General features: G+C 40.9%; 1 protein-coding gene across 1 annotated transcript in view; it reads left to right on the top strand.

The window, feature by feature from the left end:
* Positions 1-23,084, top strand: part of mtcl2 (microtubule crosslinking factor 2) — a 100,659-nt gene that overhangs the window by 57,241 nt on the left and 20,334 nt on the right. The window contains exons 7-10 of the mRNA XM_068048384.1: positions 3,037-3,162; positions 6,839-7,069; positions 8,383-8,547; positions 9,600-9,767. Of these exons, the coding sequence (XP_067904485.1) occupies positions 3,037-3,162; positions 6,839-7,069; positions 8,383-8,547; positions 9,600-9,767 (690 nt within the window). The remainder of the gene's footprint in view (positions 1-3,036; positions 3,163-6,838; positions 7,070-8,382; positions 8,548-9,599; positions 9,768-23,084) is intronic.

Below are 23,084 nucleotides of genomic sequence, written 5' to 3'. Positions count from 1 at the left end.
TGGCATCTCCCAAGCTCAAAGCTGGCACATTCTTGTTCCTGTTGTTCTTTCTCCCTTTAGTTACTCACTGCCGCACAGTCACATTCTGCAATCCAGCACACAAGGTAGCCATTCTTGTTGGTTATGCCCAATTAACAGATGTAAAGTAGATGCAGACATTGGAAAACTGGGTGCAGATACATTAGACCATAATTCACCCATTAAGCACACCAAAAAAAATTTACAAATGGGCTGATCCCTAGCAGCCTGCCAGCTCATTTACTTCTCCCACTGGGATCATTCACTTATCTTCTATGTCCACTGATGGAGCTTCTGTTGGCTCTTCCTGGTTGAAACTCACCTTTAGACTTTGGCTACTAGGCCTGTTTTGCCATTGATTCCAGCTGAGGCCCTTGTATACTTGTTCCACAGGATCACCTCTCTATATAATGAAGTTGTGCAATATGCTGTGATTTTTGAAGCCTTGGTGACCCTATAGTACAAGCATTTCCTGATCAAGCTTAATGTTTCTGGTGGCAGCACGGATTTCATTTTATTACTGTTCAACTCCGGTTTATAACCATCTCAACAAGGTCACTACCCAAGGCTGAACAGTGTTTGTTTATATCCATAGTTTTCTTTCTCCTTCAGATAATAACATACTAGATTGTCTTAAAATTAAGGCATTATGATGTATATTCACCGTATAATTTTGTGTCTAGGTTTTGCAGATCACTTGCACATTTATGGCATGGTTCCTTTTTCTGTTCATGAAAACCATTAGGACATTGAATAGCCAAATGCATGCAATCTATAATGCTATCCACTTTGGAGAAAGCTGCCTATGGATAAAGTGCAGGACTCTAACATGTTGGTGCAGCATGTCAATGGGACAGCTTGTGTGTGATGATATATCTGTTACCCATTATTTGTATTGGTGCAATGTTGATAGACCAATTTGCCATATATCTCTAAGGTGGCTAGGGCCTTGGGGTCTTCGCAACCACCAGCACAGGTGTCTCTTTCTGAATGTCAGGTTGGAGGATATGGCATAACTCAGTGACTATCTCCCTACTGAAGTGGAGCAACTAAAACACGATCTTCTCTGGTGTACCCAGATATCCTGAATTTTCCTGAGATGGTGGTGATGATCCTTCTCTTTGAGCGGTTGCAGTCCTCGTGATGATGGTACTCCCACAATGGTGTTAGGTAGGGAATTCTTAGATATTGACGCATTGATGATGAAACTATGGCGATATATATCCAGTCACGACAATCTACTACTGAGGGGAATTTGGAAATAATGGTGTTCCCGCAACATTGCTGCTCTCGTCTTTCTTGGTAGTTGAGTGCACTGAAGGAATGTGCTGTTGAAGTAAGCTTGGCAAGTTTCTGCAGTCCATCTGTAGATGGCACCTACCACAACCACAATACACCAGTGGTGGAGGGAGTGAATAATGAGTCCAGTAGCAGAAGCTCCAGCAAGTGAATGCTTTGACCGGAATGGTGTCAAGCTTTTGAGCGTTATTGCAACTGTGCTCCAGGCAGGTGGTGAGTATCTTATCACACTTCCAGTGTAACCAAACCTGCCTCTCATCTGTCCTAAAATCCTCCAAAACAAGCTGAGTGAGAGGAAACGCTGAGGAATTTGCTTGGTTTGAATTTTGGTAGCAGCAAGTAAATTTGCTTCTCCCAGAAATGGAAAAAAAAAATTGGACAAAGATTAATGCAGAAAGCACAAATCTGAGATGGGAGTACAGCAAGAAATATTCCAACATGTCTTTACAATCACAAGTTTCTAAAGTCAAAAACAAGTCTTCCCAGCATTGCCATTTTACATGGGCTCAGTAATTGGATTTTATTATTATAATGAAAAACTTGGGAAATCACGCTTCAAGGTATTTTGATTATACTATAATAATTCTACGGTTCTTATTGAACACTGCCTATTCTGCTGCGTTGAACTATAGTCCGGTCAGAAAATTGTTCTTATCACAACATGCCAAGGAGGCTCCCACTTGCCCATTCCAAGTATCAGCAGCGATGCAGATGAGAAAATTAGCCATTTTAAAAAATGTTTGTATTTCAGTTTTCATTCTGTTTTAGCATTGTAAAATTAATTTCAAATTTTGCTACCTAAAACCTTTCCATTAAATTTTAAAATTAAATGATACGTATTGTTTTGAATATTCCTGAATTTATTGAGAATTGATTTTAGGGAAATGGTCAAATCTCTGCCGAGGTGGGAGAGAAAAAGTATCCAAACCGATTTGCAAAAGAGTTAAAAATATCAGGGGGGAAACTTGCATTATTCCATAGTTCTGTGTTGTATATTTAGGTTTATTGTGGAAACATTAAAAGGATAGAATTCACTGTTGTCGTTGTTAGTGTACAAGCGCTTAAGGTAGTTGTTCAAGTTACTCCCCTCTATCTCAACAGAGGCACTAACTCGTTTAATATAAATGGGTAAATATCTCTGTTAAAATAATGGAGAGAAGAATTTGTTATAAACACATAAATAGGGAATTTTCCAAGTATCATCTGGCAGCTATGTTGAAACATCATTTGCACTGTACATTCATTTCTGATGTACATGGTTGGTGGATGTGATTCTCAGGTGTCAGTCATCCCCTAAGCAGTTGAATGATAATCTTGCCGAATTTAGTTTCTATCTATCATTTTTTGTACAGACTTGAATCATTCAAAAGGATCCAAGTTCCATTTCCACAAATTTACAGACAATTGTTTGGATGGATTTTGTTCTCTATACCTCCTATGCCAGATGTTCATAGTTCACTTTCTAACTCTCATATCTGCCTTTACTGGGGAAGCTGACATTAAATGTGAAGGTTTATCTCAGCAAAAGTGCTATCACCCATTTGTTAAGTCTTAGAACCTCTTTGCTGTGGTAATTCTTGTAGACGATTCTACCCTGTCCTCTTCGCTGAGAGAGGTTGTGTGGCAGTGAGAAAATTGTGGGGGCAAAGGAAAGGCAACCTAAAAATTTCCTCTTAGCCCTTCTGCAACTTGTAATTCCAAGATTCCTTGTTTAACCAGGTCAAGGAACTGCAGCTTGATTTATCTGAAGCAAAGGAGACTATCCGAGGACTGCAGGAGCAACTTGTTCAGGAAAGGGAGCTTCGGAATGAAGAGGCAGTGAGATTTCAACAGAAAATGTCACAGGTCTGTTTAAAAAGAACAGTTACTGATTTAACACAGTGAAATTTGAGTTTCAATATGAAACTAAAAAAATGCTGCAGCAAAAAGAATGTTATATGTTACCATTTGAAAATTGCAATTGTTCAAATTCTAGAGTTATTTGTAATTCATTGTAATTAAGTTTCTCATGTATATATAACATGCAACCAAACAAACGGGAAAAGTCATGTTCAGAGGAAGTGTCATCACACAGTTGTTAGTCATTGGAACATCTGTTCAACATGTTGCTGTTTTTACAGACATTCACTTGTGAAATGTGCACTGTCGCAAATTGAACACTTCGTTATTTTCCTCATTTCCAAGTGCTAAATCTCACACTGCAGGGAGTTTTGCTGGACATTTTTACATTAAAAAGAGACATATCCACCACTTTGGTTGTCCACGTTAAATGCTTGTTGCCAACTATGGGCTAAAATGGATGCACTGATGAGTCGAGAAATGTGCATTGTTACGACCAGGTGAGAAAGGTATCTAGGGTTCCCTCTCAGCCTTCACCTGGTCTTACCGTAACAGGGTTTAATTTTAAACACACTGTGTTTTTAGTTCCCCTATGGTGAATCCTTGTTCACCGCTTTCCAATTATAAGGCAAAGAAACCAGCACAAACAGGCTTTCTTATCTTTAAAGAAGAAAAGCTCAAATTTATTAAACTTAAACTCTAATTTGGCTGAAGCCTGTGGATACACGACATGTCCACGCTAGCATGCATACGCGATACATGCAAATCGAGACAGAAAAGAGCAGAAGAAAAATAAGGTGGAAAAGTATGAGGCAATATCTGAAGAGTTTTTGTTACGAGCTCACTGTAGAGTACTTGATCGTAGCTAGATCTTGCTTTTCGTTGGGGCCCAGCGTTCTTCTTAAACCTTGTTCACCATAGGAGACTTTTCTCTCTCGGGGTTCATGTGTCTTCAATGGATTCAGAGGTTTGTGAGAAAGGGATGGGAGCCGACAGGAAAGATCTTCTCAATTCAGGAGCAAACAGACTTCAAACTGTTCGTACATTTCAGAAAAACCCAGGGCCGGAATTTTACGCCACCCAAACGAGCCGGGGGGTGGTGTAAAATGGAGCAGGAGGCTCCGGGAGGCATTCCCGGATCAGCTCTCGCCTCCACCCCCTTTATGTAGGGCGGGGGAGGTGGGGCGATAAACAGCCTGTCTGCCCCAGGCCAATCAGGCCTTTGAGTGGCCATTTAAGGGCTTTCGCCCACTTCCACGCAGATTTTGCGCCTGGCAAGCGAGCGTCCTGGAGCCAGGAAAAGCCGCCTGTGAAAACCAGGTGGCTGCAATAGTCGTCGTGGGGGGGGGGGGGGGGGGGCGGCCTGCTCGTCGGGCATAGGTTGCCCAATGGAGGGCCATCCCCGCTACCCAACCACCCCCAGCACGCCTCCCCCCCCCCCCCCCCCCCCTCCCCCAACCAATTACCCCGATGAGGCAACCAAAACCTACCTGTCTTCCGGGCTCCATGTCTTGGGCTTGGCTGCAGTCCCAGCAGTGGCCACCACTCCTGGTGGCACTGCTGGCCCGTTAATTGGCTGGCAGCTCAATGAGGTGGGACTTCCTCCCTCAAGTGGGGGGGAAGTCCTGCCTCGGAACAATTAAAACCTGGGGACCCTAAAATACGCGTCGGATCCCCAGGCGAGGCGGCTCCTGTCCGCCCGACATGAAATCCCGGCCCAGGTTGCCAAGCAGGTTAGTCATGTGACTAACTGGTCCGACCATGTCTTGGATTGCATCACCTTAGCAGTCTCTGGAATGCACCTCTTACACACAATACCTGGTGATCAAGGTCCATTGTGTGTTGAATGTGCCCGGGAATGGTCCTTTGTCCTTCCAAGCACTGTCTGTTAATATGCAAATGTCTTTGGCTGATCTGTTTAACAAGTCCTTTCTTCACTCCAGTATCCATTTAAAATCAATATTCATGACAAAATTAATGTGCCTCATTCTTGGCAGGTGAGGGCCTAGCATGACCGTGTTAAAATGCATTTGTGTCTCATTTTACATTCAGGATACGCATTTTATTTTCTGCCTCCACTTCATTCCCTTATACTACTGGCTGCTATTATCAGTTACCACTGTTTGTGTGTCTCTTGTCTCCATCTGCCTGTCTCTGTCTCTTTCTCTTCCTTCTGAGAGAGAAAGAAAGCTAGAGAATGCTGGTAGGAGGAAATATCCTCTCCTTCAGCAAGGGCGTCACTAGAAACTTGTCACTATCGAAGTAGAGATAGATTAACGTTTGATGAAGGTAGGGAATCTCCCAGTTCCAAGCAGCTTACTTTCTTCTAACAGATGGGAGCATTACTGAACCCTGTCAACAGTACTTTCCAATAAATTGATAGAAACCCCTATGGTCAGCTGAGGAATGCAGAATGATGACTCTTGAGAGTCATCAAGGGATAATTCAAAGGTCTTCTGCTTGCATTCGCTTCTGTTTAAATGAAACTTTTTATTGGTAATTTGGAATTCAATACAAGAAATCTTGACATTTTTTCAATTGATTGACTTTAATTTCTGTCAAATCTGGAATTCGGCAATCTGCTGTAATCATAGTTTCGACTATCCAGCACTATTTAAAAACAAAAATCGCAGAGATAAATGTGATTAAGTGATGCCATTTACCTCAAATTTCCTTAGAAATCAGTTACCAGTTTGTATCTTTTTCCTGTCATCCTGTTTTAACACCTTGCCTAGTAATTTCTATTGCACCTCGTATTTAGTATAACTCTTGTAAGACCCTCACATTCACCTTTTTAAGGCTAAAGAATCTTAGCTTTTCTAACTGCTTTTCATAAAGGAAATTGGATGAATACTTGAAGGGGAAAATTTGCAGAGCAGAGGAATGGTTTTAATTGGATAATTCTTTCAAAGAGCCAGCACAGGCATGATAGGCCGAATGGCCCCCTGTGCTGTATTTTTCTATGATTCTTCTGCACGCAAAAGAGAATAACAATTTTGCACTGACTGGAGTGGGACAGAACCAGGTTCAATATCTGGTCTCTGCTGAATTTACTGGTCTCTGTTAGGAAAGCAGTAAGGGTGCAATAGTTGGATAAAGCAAGCCTGGACTGGAGCTCCCACTCCCAGTGACCCTATTTGAATGTTCATCATTCACAGTCGAAACTCACCTATGAAGAAAGGCCATTTGTTTGAGGTACCATAGGGCTGTTGGCATCCACTGAACAATGAGTTAGGAGAGTGAGAAAGAAATTTAAAAAAAAACATATTGTGCAGTTGCACAGTTTGCATTTTGTGTGTGGCCAGGCCTTCAGGGAGAAGCTAGGGAAATTGGAGGATGAGTCACCTTGGGTCAGTCTTGCTTTGACAGAGCCCTGGGGCATATGTCACATGCACAGCTCAAAACCTGCAAATGCAACACAGTATCTGGGGATCAAACTGAGGAACTGGAAAGACTTTTTTTTCAAACTTTTTTTTGAGCTACTTAAGGAAGTACTAGGGAATTTGAGAAGACTAAAGGGGACCATCAGCTTTAACAGCTATTTTGTATGCTGCGGGTGAGTGCACAATGAACCATGACAGAAACATACGGGTTGCTGATAGGAGACATGCATGATCTGGTTCACTGTTAATCTAAATTAAGTCTTTTATGTTTTCACTGGTTCTTTAATTGCTTTCCATAGCTTAAAGAGGAGCAACACAAGGCACTTGTGCGAAGAGATTTTGAACTGCAGAGCCTGAGTTTGCAGACAAGACTTGAGCAGAAATTCTGGAGCCAGGAGAAAAACCTGTTTGTGAAGGAAGCTGATCAGTTCAAACAAAACCTCTTCCTGCTCTACATGAAACTGAAATGGTTCCTGAAACACTGGAAATGTGGCAAGAAGATGGATAATGATGGGGATGATTTACTAGAGGTGCAGTATTTGACATTTAAAAAAAAATCTTTAGTAATCTACTTCCAGAGTTTATACTGTTGTAAAGTCTCATGCAATTACAACAGTGCAATGTTAAACCTATAAAATAAATGCCATAAACAAGATGTAATTTTATATTAATAAAAGTCATCAAATAAAATATCAATTCATCTAATTCGTAAGGATATGTGTATACAGAGTAATTCTTAGAGTAAATTGCGGGAGCAATGAATGGAACATGTCTTTTGGGCTCATAGTCTACATATAAAAAGTTGAAAAAGCAAAACTGGGCTAGCTTTTGGAATACGTTTGCAACCGTACTTTTCGTGGGGAGTCCTGCTCACTGAGAGCACACCACAAAAGTCCTGTGTGCACAAACTTCTGACCACAATGAGTGAATAATTGGGCTGGATTTTATGCAGCCAGCAGGGGACCCAGTGCTGGGTCCAAAAGACAAGGGAACCCCACCTTGGCCATTTGGGGGAGCCACAGCTGCTTTTTACAGCACTTGGGCAATAGCTGCCCAGCGCTAGGGGGGAATGGCGATCCTGCCTTCGAGAGCTGGCAGTCAGCAGTCCCAGCAGTGCACAGGGAGCGGTGGCCACTGCCGAAACTGCAGCAGGCAGCAGAAGAGGAGCAGCCATGGAGCCTGGACTGCAGGTAAGTGGGGGTGGGCTCAATGGGGCCACTCAGGCAGGCTCCGGCATGATGGGTAGATTACTGAGGGCAGGTGGGTGGGTGATTGTAAATGGGCAGCCTTTGCTGCTGGGACCGTCCATGGGCCTCAGATTTCCCACAGAGGAGGCGCCCATGGAGGTCACTTGAAGTTATTGGGCAGCCTCCTCACGTGGCTGAGGCACCCCTACCAGTGGCGGTGGGAAGAGGCCATTAATTGGCCACTTAAGGGCCTCAATTGGCCCCTGCGCGGGAAGGTCATACTTGGCCTTCTGCTCCCTGGACTAAATTTGAAGGCAACGGGCACTCCACCCCAGGCCCCTCATGCAATCTTATGGGTCCCCTCGCCTCCCAGCCCGCCCCTAGGGGGCCCATAAAATTCAGCCCATTATGTGTATTGAAATTTCTGATGTGTGCTTTTGGCAAAAGGGTCTAGCCACTAAGGAGTGCAAAGCCAGAAAGGTTTTCTGTTTTATTTTAAACCAGTGACCTCCATTGTTTAAAATTGTCATCATATTTGTGTACCATAACAAAGATTAACTACTCTTGTCAGTGTGTTACAATGCACTGTGCTGTGCGCTTCATGTCCGCTAATACACTTCAAGCAAAAAATCCCAGTGTTTCAATGCATTTGGCAGGTTAACAGTGTGAAAGATTTATATTTGTTGATTGAAGAAGAGGAGCTGACCCCTCGCCAAGTGGACAATAAGACAATAACAACAGATGATCAATCTCAGAAAATCTTAGAGGAGGCTTTGACTGTTCCAGCGGAGAAATCTATTCCCATATCACACCCAAAACAGGTACACCAATGTTAAAATAACGAATTGGAGTAACGCAAAGGGATATTCATATCTGTGGCATATTATCCAAAATTAATTACTAAAGCTACTTTCTATTAAAAGTACCAGGTTCATTATTACCATTCCAATTTTTATACCGTGTATTTGAAGCATCGTCCATCATGATTTTTAAGAATGGTATAGCTGTAATAAATTTTGTGCGAGGGCACATTGGAGCTCTAACATGCTTAACTACAGATGCTGCATCATTGTGTTATTCGTGTGACTTCATTGTGTGGTGAATGGTGGGATGATAAATTTCAGTTTCCATTTGTTGAATCAGTCTAAATTGTTTTGCCTTTTGCTGCTACCTCTTTTTTGATGTCAGCAAATTTGCATTTAATTTTGGAAACCAAATGACTTATATGGAGTAGAAACAGCAGGAGTCTAGTCATTGCTTCCTGTGGGAGTCAGTCCATTCGCCCCGTCTGCTGTTGTACCTTCTTAGCCATTATTACTTTTTTTTCACTTGGATTCCATGAGCCAGTCTCTGGCATTTATGCTGTTAAATTCAATTTCTATGACAATAGACTTAAAGAAACAGTTTTTTCTATTTTTAGTAGCCTCCTTTATTCCGACCCCTATTTTTCCCTGAATTCCTTGTTTATTTAGGTAAATGGAAGTCTTGTATGTAGAATATTGTCAAAAACTTTCTAGAAATCCAGATAATCTAGGGAATTAACACAATTTTCTCTGATATTCAAAACAAGCCAAGAAGGATCCATTCATAAATCCAAAAATGCTTCTTGTTGCTTATTAAGTTAATGGTGGAACTTGGAATGTCTGTGAAACAGGCCAATTTACAGAAACCATAGCACCATTGAGCTGGATAAAGGCAACCAATTTTGCTATTGTGAATGTTAACAATTGTTAAACTAAAATGTAGCAATATTGCTGTTTTATTCAGTCAGTTGATATTTGTAGAGCTAGTTTTGTTGAGATCATGTACATTATAGGAAAGATGTTTTTTTTTAAACAGGAATACTATTTTAAGCTTGTTTTATATCTTCCAGTCAAATGAATACAGTAGAGTTGTGGGAGACATTAAAATGATTTTAAAGGACCTTTGCACAGAATTAAAAGAGGAAAGGAGGCGAACAAATGATCTTCAGCTACAGTTCGCAAATGCCAAATCAGCCTGGGAGATAGAAAAGGTGGAACTCAAAAGCCGTATTGCACAGGTAAGCAGAAATTGAAAACATTTTGAGGTAGTTATGCTATGATAGCAGAAATCCATAATCATTTTAACTGCATTCAATGTCAACAGTCCCAAGGCTAGTATGCTCTCTTTACTAGCATTAAGATACCTTTGCCTTTCTATCTTTTATTAAGCACTTCAGTCTCTTGCTTGCCCCATTAGAAACTTTACTGTAATAGGAAATTAGCAAGGTTGGACACCGAAAAATAATATTTCCCTTGTTTCACTATGAGCAAGAGCACATTCAGAGAGTTCACTCAAATGAACATAATTCTGAATATCAAGTATATGCACGATTGACAGTTCCTGTAACTATAAAGGGGCTTTTAAAACCAAATGAGTTGTTATGGATGTTAACAAGTGAATCAAGCTTAGCTTTAAAAAGCACAAAAATTACAGCTCCATGCATGTGAATGCCCAGAACACTCTTGGGAAGTGTGCCATTATCCATCCAAATGTCACCATCTGCACAGTAGAGCCATACTTTCATATAATTGCATAGAATATGCAGCACAGAAATAGGCCATTCAGCCTAAGCAGTTCATGCTGGTGTTTATGCTCCACTCAAGTCTCCTCACCCAACTCTATCAGCATAACCTTCTTATTGCCTTCTCTCTCATATGCTTATCTAGCTTCCCTTATTCTATTTGCCTCAGTTACTCCCTGTGGTGGCAAATTCCACATTCTCACCACTCTTTGGGTGAAGAAGTTTCTTTTGAGTTCCCTGATTGATATCTTGGTGACTGTCTTACATTCATGGCCTCTAGTTTTGCTCTTTCCCACATGTGCCATGCCGCCATGATATTGCACGCGGTGGCTCATAATGATACCCTGGTCAAGTTGTCCCCTTCCAATCACGTGGTGGGGTCGGGCTCTGTAACGCCAGCAACGCGTTAGCTGCCTCGGCGCAGGTGCTGGCACCATTTTTAAAGGGCAGTGACACCTGCTGCTAAATTTAAATATTTAAACCCATACCCCCCAGTACACTGCAAACAAAATTGCCCCTTCCCCGCCCCCCAATATCACTTGCATATAATAGTTGCCCTCTTCACCCCCCAAACTGTAGAAAGTGCAGAGGTCACCCCTTCCCAACCTCCCCCCACCCACTCTATTAATACAGATTTGACCCAATTTCCCCCCTCACTTCCCCACTTCGGTGGTGCCAGCTTTCCCTGGACAGGAAAGTGAAGGCACGTGAGTACTGGCTGCAGCACGGAAGATCCCAGGCAGCCGGTAAGATCACTGTCAATTTTATTTAAATGTATTTATTTACTTCATTTAAATAGCGATGGCAGGGGCGGGGTGGACACCACAGAGCCTCACCGCCACCAGGAAGATTGGACCAGGCGCCTGGCTCCGTGGTGGGCTGCTGACGGTGCAATCTTCTGGCCCCAACACCACGGATCCCAACATTGGGACCTCAACAAAATTCAGCCCACTCTGTGTTTTACTGTATCAAAATCTTTCATAATGTTAAAGACCTCTATTAGGTCACCCCTCAGCCTTCTCTTTTGAAGAGAAAAGAGACCTAGTCTGATTTTCCTTTCCTGTTGGTACAACCTCACAGTTCTTGTATCACCCTTGTCTTTTTTGTTCCCTCTCTAGTGCTTCCATATGCTTTTTATAATATAGTGACCAGAACTGCACACAGTACTCCAGGTGTGATTTAACTAACGTTCAGTGCAAGTTTAACATAATATCGCTGTCTTTCAATTCTACCCGTCTAGAAATAAATCCTAGTGCTTAGTTTGTTTTTGTTATGACCTTTTATTGACCTACATCGCAACTTTGTGTTTTGTGTGTTTGTAGATCCAGATCCTTTTGTTCTTCTACCCCATTTAGATTCTTAAGGAGGCCACATTTAGAAATAATTTTTTCTTATCGAAATGTAATACCTCGCACTTAACTACGTTGAAATTAATTAGCCAATTATGTGCCCATTCTGCAAACTTATCAACATCTTGTAATTTGTTGCAGTCCTCCTCAGTGTTGACTATCCCTTTGAATTTGGTGTCATTCGTAAATTTAGAAATTGTGTTACTGATTCCAAAGTCTAAATCGTCAACATAATATGACAGTGCTTTCCTTAGCATTGTTGCAAATTGTTTTACTTCCCACATTTAAGCACCTTGTAATTAGTAATATGGTCCTGCCATTTACATGTTTAATGGCTCTGAGTTGGCACAGGTGAAACTTGTCAAAGTCTTTCCTGTGGAGACACAGTTAAAGTCCGGTTTTGTGTAGAGGTGAGTCAAGATCACAACCATGTGATCGGTTCTTGTCAGATTAACTAAAAAAGTGAATGAAGCTGCTTAGTTAGAACACATTACCTATATTTCTGAGCTGGTGTGCTGCCAGGGTCAGGAAGTTTTGCATTCTTCATCATGAACTACTTGTTAGTTTCTTTTAACATCGGTGGCCTATCCATATTTTCATGCATAGATTGTTAATTTGCAGCTTCATTTATGATGCTGAATTGTCAATTTAATAGATCGTCAAAAGGTTTCTGGTATCTGTGTAGTATTTCAGCTTTGTTAGTGACTCAAGTGCTGCTTTCTGTACCCTTCAATGTGGAATTATCAATGAACTTGCTTCATATCTTTTTGAAAGTTGTGTGTCCTGATATGCACAGCCAACAGACAAGGCTGTGCCTGCCTTTAGCGTGAACTTGGAAAATTACCCTCTAGGTGTTTAAATAATCATTCCATTACAGTATCTCACATTTCACAGAATCACAGAATACTACAGTGCAGAAGAGGCCCTTCGAGTCTGCACAGATGCATTAAAACACCTGACCTGTCTACCTAATCCCATTTGCCAGCACTTGGCCCATAATCTTGAATGTTATGACGTGCCAAGTGCTCATCCAGATACTTTTTAAAGGATGTGAGGCAACCTGCATCTACCACCCTCCCAGGCAGGGCATTCCAGACCGTCACCACCCTCTGGGTAAAAAGTTCTTCCTCAAATCCCCCTTAAACCTCCTGCCCCTCACCTTAAACTTGTGACCCCTCGTAACTGACCCTTCAACTAAGGGGAACAGCTGCTCCCTATCCACCCTGTCCATGCCCCTCACAATCTGATACACCTCGATCAGGTCACCCCTCAGTCTTCTCTGCTCCAGTGAAAACAACCCAAGCCTATCCAACCTCTCTTCATAGCTTAAATGTTCCATCCCAGGCAACATCCTGGTGAATCGCCTCTGCACCCCTTCCAATGCAATCACATCCTTCCAATAATGTGACAACCAGAATTGCACACAGTACTTCAGCTGTGGCCTTACCGAAGTTCTGTACAACTCCAACATGACCTCCCTGCTTTTGTAATCTATGCCTCGATTGATAAAGGCAAGTGTCCCATATGCCTTTTTCACCACCCTATTAACCTGCCCCTCTGCTTTCAGAGATCTATGGACAAACACGCCAAGGTCCCTTTGTTGCTCGGAACTTCCCAGTGTCAGGCCATTCATTGAATACTTCCGTGTCTCATTACTCCTTCCAAAGTGCATCACCTCACACTTTTCAGCATTAAATTCTGTCTGCCACTTTTCTGCCCATTTGACCATCCCGCCTATATCTTCCTGTAACCTAAGATACTCCACCTCACTGTTAACCACTCGGCCGATCTTTGTGTCATCCACGAACTTACTGATCCTACCCCCCACACAGTCATCTATGTCGTTTATATAAATGACAAACAATAGGGGACCCAGTACAGATCCCTGTGGTACGCCACTAGACACTGGCTTCCAGTCACTAAAACAGCCATCTGTCATCACTCTCTGTCTCTTACAGCTAAGCCAATTTTGAATCCACCTTATCAAGTTACCTTGTATCCCATGTGCATTTGCTTTCTTGATAAGTCTCCCATGTGGGACCTTGTCAAAGGCTATGCTGAAATCCATGTGAACTACATCAACTGCACTACCCTCATCTACACACCTGGTCATATGCTCAAAAAATTCAATCAAATTTGTTCGGCATGACCTCCCTCTGACAAAGCCATGCTGACTATTCCTGATCAAATTTTGCCTGTCCAAGTGGTGATAGATTCTCTCCTTCAGAGTTTTCTCCAATAGTTTCCTGACGACTGACGTGAGACTCACTGGTCTGTAGTATTCTGGCTTATCTCTACAACTTTTCTTAAATAGTGGGGCCACATTAGCTGTTCTCCAGTCCTCTGGCACTTCCCCCGTGGCCAGAGAGGAATTAAAAATTAGGGTCAGAGCCCCTGCAATCTCCACCCTCGCCTCCCACAGCATCCTGGGACACAAATCATCCGGACCTGGGGATTTGTCCACTTTTAAGCCTTCCAAAACCTCCAATACCTTATCACTCCCTATGACAATTTGCTCAAGAATCTCACAGTCTCTCTCTCTCTAAGTTCCATATCTACATCCTCATTCTCCTGGGTGAAGACAGATGTGAAGTATTCGTTCAACACCCTACCAATGTCTCTGGCACCCACAAATCTCCCCCTTGGTCCCTAATGGGTCCTACTCTTTCCCTGGTTATCCTCTTCCCATTGATATACTTATATAATATCTTGGGATTTTCCCTACTTTTACCAGCCAGAGCTTTCTCATATCCCCTCTTTGCTCTCCTAATTGCTTTCTTAAGCTCCATCCTACACTTTCTGTACTCCACTAATGCTTCCATTGATTTGCTCTCCTTGTACTTGCTAAAAGCCTCTCTTTTCCTTCTCATCGTACTCTGAATGTTTCTGGTCATCCATGGTTCTCTGGGCTTGTTGCTCCTATCCATTCCCCTAGAGGGAACATGTTGGGCCTGTACCCTCCCCATTTCCTTTTTGAATGCCCCCCACTCCTCTTCTGTAGATTTCCCGACAAGTAACTCTTTCCAGTCTACCTTGGCCAGATCCTGCCTTATTTTACTAAAATTCGCTCTCCCCCAATCCAAAACCGTTTTTTGCAACTTGTCTATTTCTTTCTCCATAACAAGCTTAAATTGTACCATGTTGTGGTCGCTATCACCAAAATGCACCCCCACCAACACATCAACTAGGTTGAGCAGGTATAATTATAATTGGAAGAACCACTAAGCTCAAACTTGCGGAATAACACTCCACAGTCCTGCCAGAGGTTATTACTGATGACCAATGTTAGAATCTTAAGGCTTTAGAGTAAAGGATAATTCTCTAGAGATAGTAAGAGGCCATTGCAACCATTTGACACATCCCAAAATTCTGATGATCAAAATTCTGAGGTTGGTAGCACATCCTTTTTGACAATTAACATAAAATATGGTCTCGTTCGTGCATTCATGGCCTCCAAACCTCAAAGTGCAACTAGTACAATGGTATGATCTGAGATTTTTCCCACCTGCATAAAGTCAATGTGGGAGATGGTCTGCTGTCAGTGAATCCGATATGCTCAGTTTTACAGTAAGCAGTTGTCTCCACTATGATGAAAGAAGCTGCAAGTATTTCTTCTACTGTATATTTGCTGGCCATTGTTATTTTATATTCACTCGTGAGATGTGGCCATCGCTGGCAAGGCACTGGCATCATTTATTGCCCATCCCTAGTTGTCCTGATTTAATACAGTGACTTCCTACACCACTCCCGAGACCAGTTAAGAGTTCCCAGTGCAGGACTGTAGTGTCATAGGTGCCAGTCTGGGTAAAAATGGCAGGTTTCCTTTTCTAAAGGATGAGTGATCCATTTGAGTTCTTTTACAACTGTTTCATGGTAACCTTTTACCAGTGTTTTATTTCCACATTTTTAAAACTGAATTAAAATTCTCAAACTGCCAAGGTGGGATTTGAACTTGTGTTCTCTGGATGATTAGTCCAGTAACATAGTCACTATACTTTTGTTCTATAATCATATTTTTAATTTGTATGTTTTGGAGTTAATCATTAAATCTGAATCAGAATTTCAGCTTGTAAAAAAAAAAAAAATTTCAATGTAGATTTGTTCTTCAAGCCATTAATTCCTTTCAGTGACTCTTCATAAATATCTGTAGCCAAGGAAGTAGTTTGTGATTTTAGTGGATGAACATGCAATGTGCTTGTACAACATCCCTTTGCCATCTATTGAGCAACTACTTTAACCCATTTAAAATGTATAGGTTAACATTTGTCATATAACCCCATTAAGTATCATTTACTAATATTGCCAATGGTAATTTCTATAAATAAATCAGTTTCGAGAGAATGTTAGTATAACTTTGTGAGGATCATAAATATTTAACTGAATTTCATATTTTTCATTTGCACTATGTTCTGAATTAAATTGTTAACAGTTGACTGTGATGTGACTCTTAAAATGCCATTTAGAACAGTCTTTTCTGGTAGCTCTATGGCCCCGTTTAGCAGAATAAGATTTAAATATTAAAGAAAAGTATTGCAGATACTGGAAATCTGAAACAAAAATAGAAAATACTGGAAATACTCAGCAGGTCTGGCAGCATCTGTGGAGAGAGAAAGAGTTAACATTTTAGGTTGATAACCTTTCATCAGAATTCTGCGCTGCACATACTGATTACATGGCCCAGATTTTGCTGTAGAAGGGCATCTAATGACATCTGCCATTAGTTAGACTTGCCCTTGCACTTTTAGGTTTTTTAAACTTTTGCATGGCAAGTTGCTGAAAATGCGACCTGAAAATGGTGCAGAGAGGGGAACAGAGCATCTGGGACCTGAGTGAACAGGGCAGCAACTCTCCTTAAGCAATCAAATTGAAAGAGTGAGATAATTACTGCAAAGACTGAGAAGCAAGTGTAAATTAGAGTGGATGATTTCAATGTCAAATCGGGTGCAGAAAGAGAAATAAAGGGAGGGAAAGATTGGCTCAAGGGAGTGAAAACAGACAAAGGAAAAGTTTAAAAAAAGAAAAAAAGCAATGTAAATGTTTTAAGTTTAGCATTTTTCAAACCTCCAGCAATAATCAATACCTGAGCAAATTAGACTCCATACTTGTACTAATTAATTTTGAGTGTCAAACAGGTTGATTGGCAGTAATTAACACTTATCACATCATTGAAAGGGTGCTTAGACTTGAAATGCCAAGACTTAACTTTCTGTGGTAAGTTCAAATTGCATCTACCACAGAAACATCACATACATTTCAGTGTGAGGCAGGCAGTCAGATGCCATTTTTGTGAAGCTGACGGCAGAGCAGTGCGACTCGGACAGCAATTTTTGTCTATTCTTATGTAATCACATGTCTGCCCATCGACTGAAGTTGCTGTACCTTTTGTGTATAAATAATGGTGAGCGCCATTAGCCTCACTGTTGTTTTGAGACCATCACAATATTGCTGCAGCCTTATAAAGAGCAATTTGATTTTTTGTCAAATTGCCATAGAATGATGGAATGACTTAAATAATGTCAGTTTAATATTACAGACTTGTGGATTGCAACATTTATGACAGTCAGTAGTGTCCAGGATGTGACTTTAAATTTAAAATTCCAATACACTTGTATATCCATCCAAATGATTGACTTTAAGAGGAATACTGGATTTTTTTGGCACCACTGTTTGTGGAATCACCTTCCCCCTTGATTTTCCTAGTAATATCTGTACTGATTTACAAAGCAACATGCAGATGTTGGCTGATGTAACTTAACCATACTATTACAAATGTTTAGCTCAGCAGACCACAGCTTCCTTCATTAGGCTGACCTCGAGACACAGCTACATGCTTGAACAGACTGGAAATGCTGTAATTCAGATGGAAATTTGTGTGCCGTATGTGTGAAACATCTTGTGAGAAATAGACCCCTAGAAACAGATTGTTTTCATTTTTACAGACACCCATTAATATTTGGAAATTTTCAGCTAGTATTGGGTCAGAAATAAAAATAGAAAAAAAAACCTTACATTTAAATAGCACCTTATCACCTCTCGCTCCAATAGCTATGGCCATCCAACAAAGCTATGTGCTGGGAGTATCAATTCAAAAAGTCTTTTCCGCAATTGACCATAATTTGCTGTAGCTGTACATCTAACGGTGTCTGCTGTGCCCTTGCATGGTTAGGTTTTGAATTTTTTTTTGTGTGGCAAATTGCTGAAAGTGCAAGCAGATAACCTCACAGCAAGGCAAATAGGGCATAGAGTGAATAGGGCAAGCAAGTGCATACATTCTTAACCAATTAGATTGAAGAATTGTGAAATTAACATCACAAGGACTGAGAAGGAAGTGTGAATTAGAGTGGGTGAATTCAATGTCAAATCAGGTACTGAAAGACAAATAATTTGAGGGAAAGATTAGATAACAGAGAGGGAGTAACAAGAAACAGAAAGGAGCAAAAAAATTTTTACATTTTAAAATCTCCTAACGACCATTAAAACCTGAAGAAATGAGACTCCGCACTTGTAATATTTTTCGATGTGAAGAGGTTGTTGGACAGTAATTAACAGTGCATCGTTAAAGGAAAACTGGACAAGCATTAACTTTCTGTGGCAAGTTTATTTCGTATCTAATGCACAAATACAGCAGCTTCATGCCATTCAATACTTCTAACTGGTGAGGCAGACAGTGAAATGTTGTTTACACGATGCACAGCTCAGACAACAGCTTTTGAATGTCTGCAATTAACTGCACATCTGCCCTCTCCTGAAGTTCCTGTAACATTTGTGCATAAATAATGGTGAGTATCATTAGCCTCACCTTTATTTCCAGAGTAAAATCTGCCCCCATTATCTACAGTGTGCTTTAAGAGGCAAGAGTTGGAATACAATTGTCAGAAGGTAGAGTATTCTAGGAATTCTCAGATTCAGCTACCATGACCGCCAAATGATGTTTGACTAGGTCATTGTGAATACAATATATTCCCTTTTACATTTCATATTGGAGTAAATGCATGGTATTGGTGGTTGGATAGTTCTTGGGGAGGTGTAAACATTTGAAAGCGCCACAATGATCTGGAAAGAAGAAAAAAACAGACTTTCCCTATCAGAATGCAGATGCAAGATTATGTTTAACAACCACATTTGGCTGTTTACATCCTAGTTAATTGAATTTACAGTAATTTTTATATAGCACAGTCTAGTTTCTCACACTTTGATCCTAGCCACTCACATGATGTTTATTTGAAAGAATGCAAAGATCTCAGTTAAGCAACGTAACCTTGCATCTCCATTCTGATAGAAATGTCTATTTTGTCCTGTTCCCAGAATCATTGTGGCGATACCAATTGTTTTCAACTTCTCCCCCCCCCCCCCCCCAAAACAATTTCAGTGTAAAATAACACCTTTTTCCATTGTAATACTAGTAGTCAATATATTGTGGTTACAGACTCTTTCAGTGGTCCATAGTTAAGAGTCAGGAACATAGCATTTCTTGGACAACTGAGTGCGTTTGTTGTAACCGAAAGCCTGAGTCAGAAGAATATACATGTTATCAGACCAAGTTGCCGAGACATGACTAAATCCTAATTAGTGGTTCGAAACATATTTAGCATTCAGTCTCCTGGGGGTAGCATAACTGAGCTCAGAATTTGAGTCTGAAGGATAGAACATAATTAGCCATGGAAGGGAGATGTATCTTTTTTATTCAGAGTTTTGTTAGGCGTTAGTGACTTACCCCCAGCCCCATTTGAAAATATTAATTCTCATTAAGTGTTTATTGTTATTTGGACCACAGGAACAGGAGTAGGCCATATCATCCCTCGAGCCTGTTCCACCATTCAATTAAATTGTGGATAATCTGTGACCTATCTGCATATAAACTGCCTTTGCCCCATAACCCTTAATACCTTTGGATAACAAAAATCTATCAATCTCATTTAAAATTAACAATTGATCTAGCATTAATTGCCATTTACAGAAGAGAATTCCAAACTCTACCACCATTTGTGTGTACAACTGTTCCCTAATTTCACTCCTGAAAGGTCTGGCTTCAATTTTTTGACTATATCCCCTCGTCCTAGATTCCCGAACTAGTGGAAATAAGGTAGATAGCAAGATCTATCTGTTCCCTTAATATCTTGGAAACTCTTTTAACCTTCTAAATTCCAGGGTACACAACCTAAGTTTCTGTAATCTCTCCTTGTAATTTACCCCTTGGGGTCTGGACATCATTCTGGTAAATCTGCACTGCACTCCCTCCAAGGCCACGTTCCTAAGGTGTGGTGCCCAGAATTGCTAATTTTTTTTCTATTCTTTCATGGGATGTGGGCAGCACTGGCAAAGCCCGCATTTATTGCCCATCCCTTATTGTCCTTGTGAAGGTGGTGGTGAGCTGCTTGAACCACTACAGTCCATCTGGTGTGGGTACACCCACAGTGCTGTTAGGGAGTGAGTTCCAGGATTTTGATCCAGCAACAAATAAGGAACAACTATATATTTCCAAGTCAGGATGGTGTGTGGCTTGGAGGGGAACTTGGTGGTGTTCCCATGCATCTGCTGTCCTTGTCCTTCTAGGTGGAAGAGGTCGTTGCTTTGGAAGGTGCTATCTAATGAGGCATGGTGAGTTGCTGCAGTGCATCTTGTAGATGGTACACACTGCTGCCACTGTGCATCGGTGGTGGAGGGAGTGAATGTTGAAGATGGTGGATAGGGTGCTGATCAAGCGGGCCCCTTTGTCCAGGATGGTGTCGAGCTTCCTGAGTGTTGTTGACGACGCACTCATCCAGGCAAGTAGAGAGTATACCATCACACTCCTGACTTGTGCCTTGTAGATGGTGGACAGGCTTTGGGGAGTCAGGAGGTGGGTTACTTGCTGCAGAATTCCCAGTCTCTCACCTGCTTTTGGAGCCACAGTATTTATGTGGCTGGTCCGGTTCAGTTTCTGGTCAATGGTCACCCCCAGGATGTTGATATTGGGGGATTCAGCGATGGTAATGCCATAGAATGTCATGGAGAGATGGTTAGATTCTCTCAAATTGGAGATCGTCATTGCCTGGCACTTGTGTGGCACGAATGTTACTTACCACTTATCAGCCCAAGCTTGAATGTTGTCCTGCTGCATATGGACATGGACTGCTTCAGTATCTGAGGAGTTGTGAATGGTACTGAACATCACATAATCATAAGTAAACACCCCCACTTCTGACCTTATGATGGAGGGAAGGTCATTGATGAAGCAGCTGAAGATATAGTAATTTAATGATACTGCAGGGCTTTGTATCGCTGTATTCTAGATATAAAGCCAGCCTTCCATTAACCCTTTTGATTATTTTCTGTGCCTATTCATGACATTTTAATGATCTATGTACCCAGACCTCTAAATCTCTTTGGACCTCCACTGCTTCCAGCTTTTCACCATTTAGAAAGCACCCTGTTCTATGCTTTTTCATTCTGAAGTGGATGACCTCATATTTGCTGACTCAAATTTGCCACAGTTTTGCCTATTCACTTAATCTATCAGTAAGTCTTTTTGTATTGTGCTTCCCTCTGCACTGCTTATAATGCCGCCTATCTTTGTATCATCGACAGATTTGGAGATGTGACTTTCCATTCCATTCATCTAAGTTGTTAATAAATAATGTGAATAGTTGATGCCCCAACAGCGATCCTTGCAGGTCACCACTAGTCACATCCTGCCAATTAGAGTAACTCCCTTTTTTGCCTACTACCTGTCTCCTGCTGCTCAACTGATTGATTTTTTAAAAATGGGTCAATAATTTGCTTTCAATTCCATGAGCCCTAACTTTAGCTAACAGTCCCTTATGAGGGACTTTATCAAATGCTTTCTGGAAGTCCATATAAATACCATCCATAGACAATCCCCTATCCACTGCTTAAGTCACCTCTTCAAAAAATTCAAATTAGGTTAATCAGGCATGACTTATCCTTTAAAAATCCATATTGGCTCCCTCTGATAAAAGGAAAAATTTTCAAGGTATTCACTCTGTCCTTCATTGTAAACTGTAATAATTTCCCAGGAACAGATCTTGGGCTAACTATAATTTCCTAGTTTCACTCTCTCTCACCTTTCTTAAATAGCAGAATGGCACATGCAGTTATCCAATCTAAAGGAATAGTTATCGAAATAATAACATTTTGGAAGATTAATAGGGCATCTGCAATGTTCTGGCCAATTTATTTTAAAACCCTGGGATAGGAACCATCAGGTCCTTGAGTTTTGTCATTCTTTAGTGCCATTATTTTATTCATTACTGTTATTTTGCTTATGTTAATTTTGAGTCACTGTACCTGATACAATATTAATTTTCTTGGGATGTCCAGCATGCTGACCTCTTCCTCTGCTGTAAATACTGACAGAAAATCATTATTTGACTTGTCTGCCATTTCCTCCTTTTCATTGACAGTATGATCCTAATCAATGTTCAAGGGGCCCACATTGCTCCCGACCTCTCTTTCTTCATGTAATTTTTAAAAATTGTGTTGGTTTTGATATTCCTTGTAATCTTCTTTTCATACTTGCATTTTGCAGCTCTTACTGTGTTTTGTCACTCTTTGCTGTTCTTTATATTTCTCCTGTTCACCAGGCTCTGTTTTTTTTCCCATTTTTTTTTTGTGCTTTTACTTTTATATTTATGTTGTCTCTTACCTCTTCAGTCATCAATAGCTGTTTTTTGGCAAATAGGTTTCTTACCCCTTAGGGGTATTAACTGGTTATGTATCACATTATATTGTTTTTTTAACACCTCCACTGATCATCTCTTGTTTTACCCATTAACAGATTTTCCCCATTTACTGTGAACAGTCTCTGGCTCATTGCATTATACTAGAATCTTAGTAGCTGTTTCGTGCTTCTCCATTCAAACACTATTTTGAACTCGATCATATTATGATTGCTGTTAGATAAATGTTTACACACCATTAGGCTATTAACTAAATCCGGCTCATTACTTATTATTAAATTTAATATGGCAAGCCCCTTTATTGTTTCTGAGACATATTATTGCTGAAAATTATCCTGGACACATTCAGGAAATTCCACTGCCTTTCTGACTTGTGCTAGCCTGCTTATCCCAATCTATATGAAAGTGTAAAACCACACTGCCTTTGCTACATGCTTGTCTAACCTCTGAATCTACCATTTCACAAATGCTACTGAGGGGCCTATACACAACCCCCACGATAGTCTTAAATCCTTTTCTATTTCTTAATTCTACCCATAAAGTCTCTACTGCCTGTTTACTGCTTATATTCTCTCTCATTGAAATGATTTCATCCTTAATCACAAAGGCTACTCTTCCCCCTCTACTATTTTCCCTATCTTTCCTGTAGACCTATAGCCTAGTATATTTAGTCCTTAGACCTGAATATCTTGCAGCCATGTCTCAGTAATGACTACCATGTCATACCCTCCAAGTTGAATTTGCACCGACAGTTCATTCAATTTGTTCCTTATGCTCTCTACAAA

Source organism: Heterodontus francisci, chromosome 16 (assembly GCF_036365525.1).
Source record: "Heterodontus francisci isolate sHetFra1 chromosome 16, sHetFra1.hap1, whole genome shotgun sequence".
NCBI lineage: Eukaryota > Metazoa > Chordata > Chondrichthyes > Heterodontiformes > Heterodontidae > Heterodontus > Heterodontus francisci.
Note: the sequence above shows the minus strand (reverse complement) of the source record. Positions and strands in the feature narration are given on the sequence as shown.